Below are 3,374 nucleotides of genomic sequence, written 5' to 3' on the forward strand. Positions count from 1 at the left end.
GCTTCAGAGATTAAACCAGCATTCAACACCTACAGGTTTCTGAATGCACACATATGGAACTACAACCAAAATAAGGATTCCTATAACCCTAAAACACAAATATCAGTTCCACCTAAAACTAGGTTACATCCTTTCTATTTATAAGTTTAACATCGACTGGATTGGGCCTCAAACCGCAACAAAGAGGCTACCAAATATCTGCTACTTGTTCTCCAAGAAAATAGGTCTTCAATCCAAACTTTCCTATATTGTTTCCAATAATAGGAAGTGTGGAAATCTCTTGATTGAATCAATCTTGGATAACACATCAGCTAATTGATTATTCCCGAATATTCTGTAGCTAAAACACGAGATTCCTGTAGCAATAAAAACGCCTGATTCACTTGACAGATAAACTTTTGCAGACAGGATGTCATACCAGACATGTTGTGACATCTTATTTGACATGTTGAAGTCTGAAAGCTAGGTCATCTTGCATTTCTTTCAACATGCTCTTGCTCAGTATGTTTTACCAAAATGCATGCCAACCTTAGAGAAACTACATAACTAAATAATTTTGTTGAAACTGTGGAGTTTAGCTGGAGAAAACCAGTTAATGGCAAACCAATGGCAATGGTTTGGAAAAAGCTCCTTAGAATCTAATCGAAATTAAGAACCCTCAACAAGCCGATGACTGATATTGCTAAAAATATTGATGAGTCCAGGAAAACACTAACTACAGTGCAAGAGGATCTTCTGACTGATAGGATAAATGCAGGAAAAATTGATAAGGTTAAAACATGTTTTGCAAAACTTCTTAAGTGGCAAGATATTGAAGTTAAGATGCTACAACAAAGGGCAAAAATTGAGTGGCTGCGATATGATGATGGAAATAACAAATATTTTCATGCATCCATCAAGGCTAGACACCAAGGTAAGAAGATGGGCAACATTCAAAAAGATGAAGGGTCGTTTACTAAGAACCAAGAGGAGATGGAAAATGAAGTTATTGAATTTTATAAAAACCTAATGGGGACAGCTGCTACAGAGCTTGAAGGTATTGATACTGAGGCTATAAGGGGAGGACCCCAGCTGAATGCAGATCACAGGGAACTCCTTATCAAACTGGTTATAGACGACGAAATTGTGAAAATGCTCAAAGGCATTGATAATAACAAGTCACCTGGGACTGATGGTTACAACGCTTATTTCTACAAGAAAGCTTGGTCAGTGATTGGTGAGGACGTAATAAAAGTGGTTAAGGATTTCTTTATCAATGATAGGATGTACAAGGATGCTAATTGTTCAGCTGTGACTTTAATTCACAAACGCAGTGGTGTGAAGGGAATTAAGGACTACAGGCCAATTGCATGTTGTAGCACTCTCTACAAAATTATTTCCAAAATCCTCGCCAACAGAATGAGTCAGGTTCTGAATCATATTGTGGGATATAACCAAGTCGTGTTTGTCAAAGGACAGCACATCCACCATCATATCCTCCTTACTTATGAGCTAATCAAGGGTTATGAAAGGAAAGGAGGGACTCCAAGATGTTTAATGCAAATGTACATTCAAAAAGCGTATGATACGGTGGATTGGAATGCTTTACATGCTATTCTTAATGAGGTTGGTTTTCCCGGGAAATTTACCAAGTGGATAATGACTGTAGTTACTTCGGTGACACATACATTTAATATTAATCGGCGGTACACAGCTAGTATGGAGGCGAAAAGAGGACTTTGGCAAGGTGATCCCATATCACCTCTCCTATTTAGTGTGGTGATGGAATGCTTGAATAGATACTTATACAAGATGCAGAAAAATACTGGCTATAACTACCATCCAAAATGCGAGAAAGTGAGCATCACAAACTTATGCTTTGCAGACGACTTGTTGATGTTCTCTCGAGGTGATAAGATTTCGATACAAATGATGATGAATGCCTTTCATAAATTTTCAAAAGCTACAGGGCTGGTTGTCAATGATGCAAAATGCAATCTATACTGCGCTGGACTAGATGTGGATACAAGACAGGAGATGTTGCAAATTACTGGTTTCCAAGAGGGACAGTTACCCTTCAAGTATCTAGGGGTGCCATTAACTGGTAAGAAGCTTGCTATTCACCATTATATGTCGTTAATTGATCGTATTGTCGGCAGAATTAAACACTGGACAGCGCGTACTCTAACTTATGCGGGAGGGTACAACTCATTCAAAGTGTAATGTTTGCACTTACTAATTATTGGCTTCAATGTTTTCCCTTCTCCAAAGGAGTTATTCAGAAAATTGAATCTATTTGTCGAATTTTCTTGTGGACAGGAGGTTATGAAGGAAGTCGTAAATCTCCGATTGCATGGAAGAATGTGTGCAAACCTAAATGTCAGGGGGGTTGAATATTATTGATATCGAGATTTGGAATGGGGTCAATTTAATTAAATTGCTATGGAATTTAAATGGCAAGGCTGATTCGCTTTGGATTAGATGGATCCAAACTTATTATGTGAAAACGAGACATATAATGGATATTGAAGTGAAGAATAGTTATACTTGGATTATGAAGGCGATTCTTGATCAAAGAACGATTGTTAAAAATCTGGAAAATTGGAGAGATATTATAGGATGGCAGAAATTCAACATCTGTAAAGTTTACAAACTGTTTCAAGACTGCACTCAGAAACCTGGTTGGAGAAATATGGTGATGGGCAATAACGCACGTTCCCGGGCTATTTTCATTCTTTGGCTTGTGTGTCAAGATAGATTAGCCACAAAAGATAGACTCCATATATTCGAAATGATAGGGGATACTGACTGTTGTTTTTGTTCCGACGAGGAATCAACCAACCACCTATTTTTTAAATGTCATGTCACAAGAAAGATTTGGAGTGAGATTTTGGATTGGATACATTTTTGTCGAAATCCGGAGGATTGGCATGAGGATATCAAATGGCTAACTTATCATACCAAAGGTAAGGGCGCAAAGGTTGCGGTTCTCAAAATGGCGGTAACCGAGACTGTGTATGAACTTTGGAATCTCAGGAATAATAAAGTTTTTTTTGCAAGGAGGCAGATGCCACGCATATAGGAAAAAGAATTATAGACAATATTGTTTATAGAGGCTGTAATAGGAAATTGAGAAAATACATAGATATTCTTATGATTGAAGGATGATAGTTGGTTTCTTGTTTTGCTAGTCTTTTTGACTATTTAGTAGCTTGATCCCCATTGGATCGCTTGTAATTACCGTTTTTTTGAAATTAATCAAAAGTCTTTTATTGCAAAAATAATAATAATAATAATAATAATAATAATAATAATAATAGTAGTAGTAATAATAAAATAATACTAATGATAATAATAGTTATAATTTACATAATTTCTCATTTTTTTCTATTATT

At 36.4% G+C, this 3,374-nt stretch overlaps 1 protein-coding gene across 1 annotated transcript; it reads left to right on the forward strand.

Moving 5' to 3' along the window:
- The first annotated feature begins 2,497 nt into the window (after nt 1-2,497).
- LOC131639889 (uncharacterized) lies at nt 2,498-3,061 on the forward strand. The gene has a single exon (XM_058910331.1). The coding sequence runs from the start codon at nt 2,498-2,500 to the stop codon at nt 3,059-3,061; it is 564 nt and encodes a 187-aa protein (XP_058766314.1).
- The last annotated feature ends 313 nt before the right edge of the window (nt 3,062-3,374 follow it).

The sequence above is a fragment of the Vicia villosa genome, unplaced genomic scaffold, assembly GCF_029867415.1.
Source record: "Vicia villosa cultivar HV-30 ecotype Madison, WI unplaced genomic scaffold, Vvil1.0 ctg.002837F_1_1, whole genome shotgun sequence".
Classification (NCBI taxonomy): Eukaryota; Viridiplantae; Streptophyta; class Magnoliopsida; order Fabales; family Fabaceae; genus Vicia; species Vicia villosa.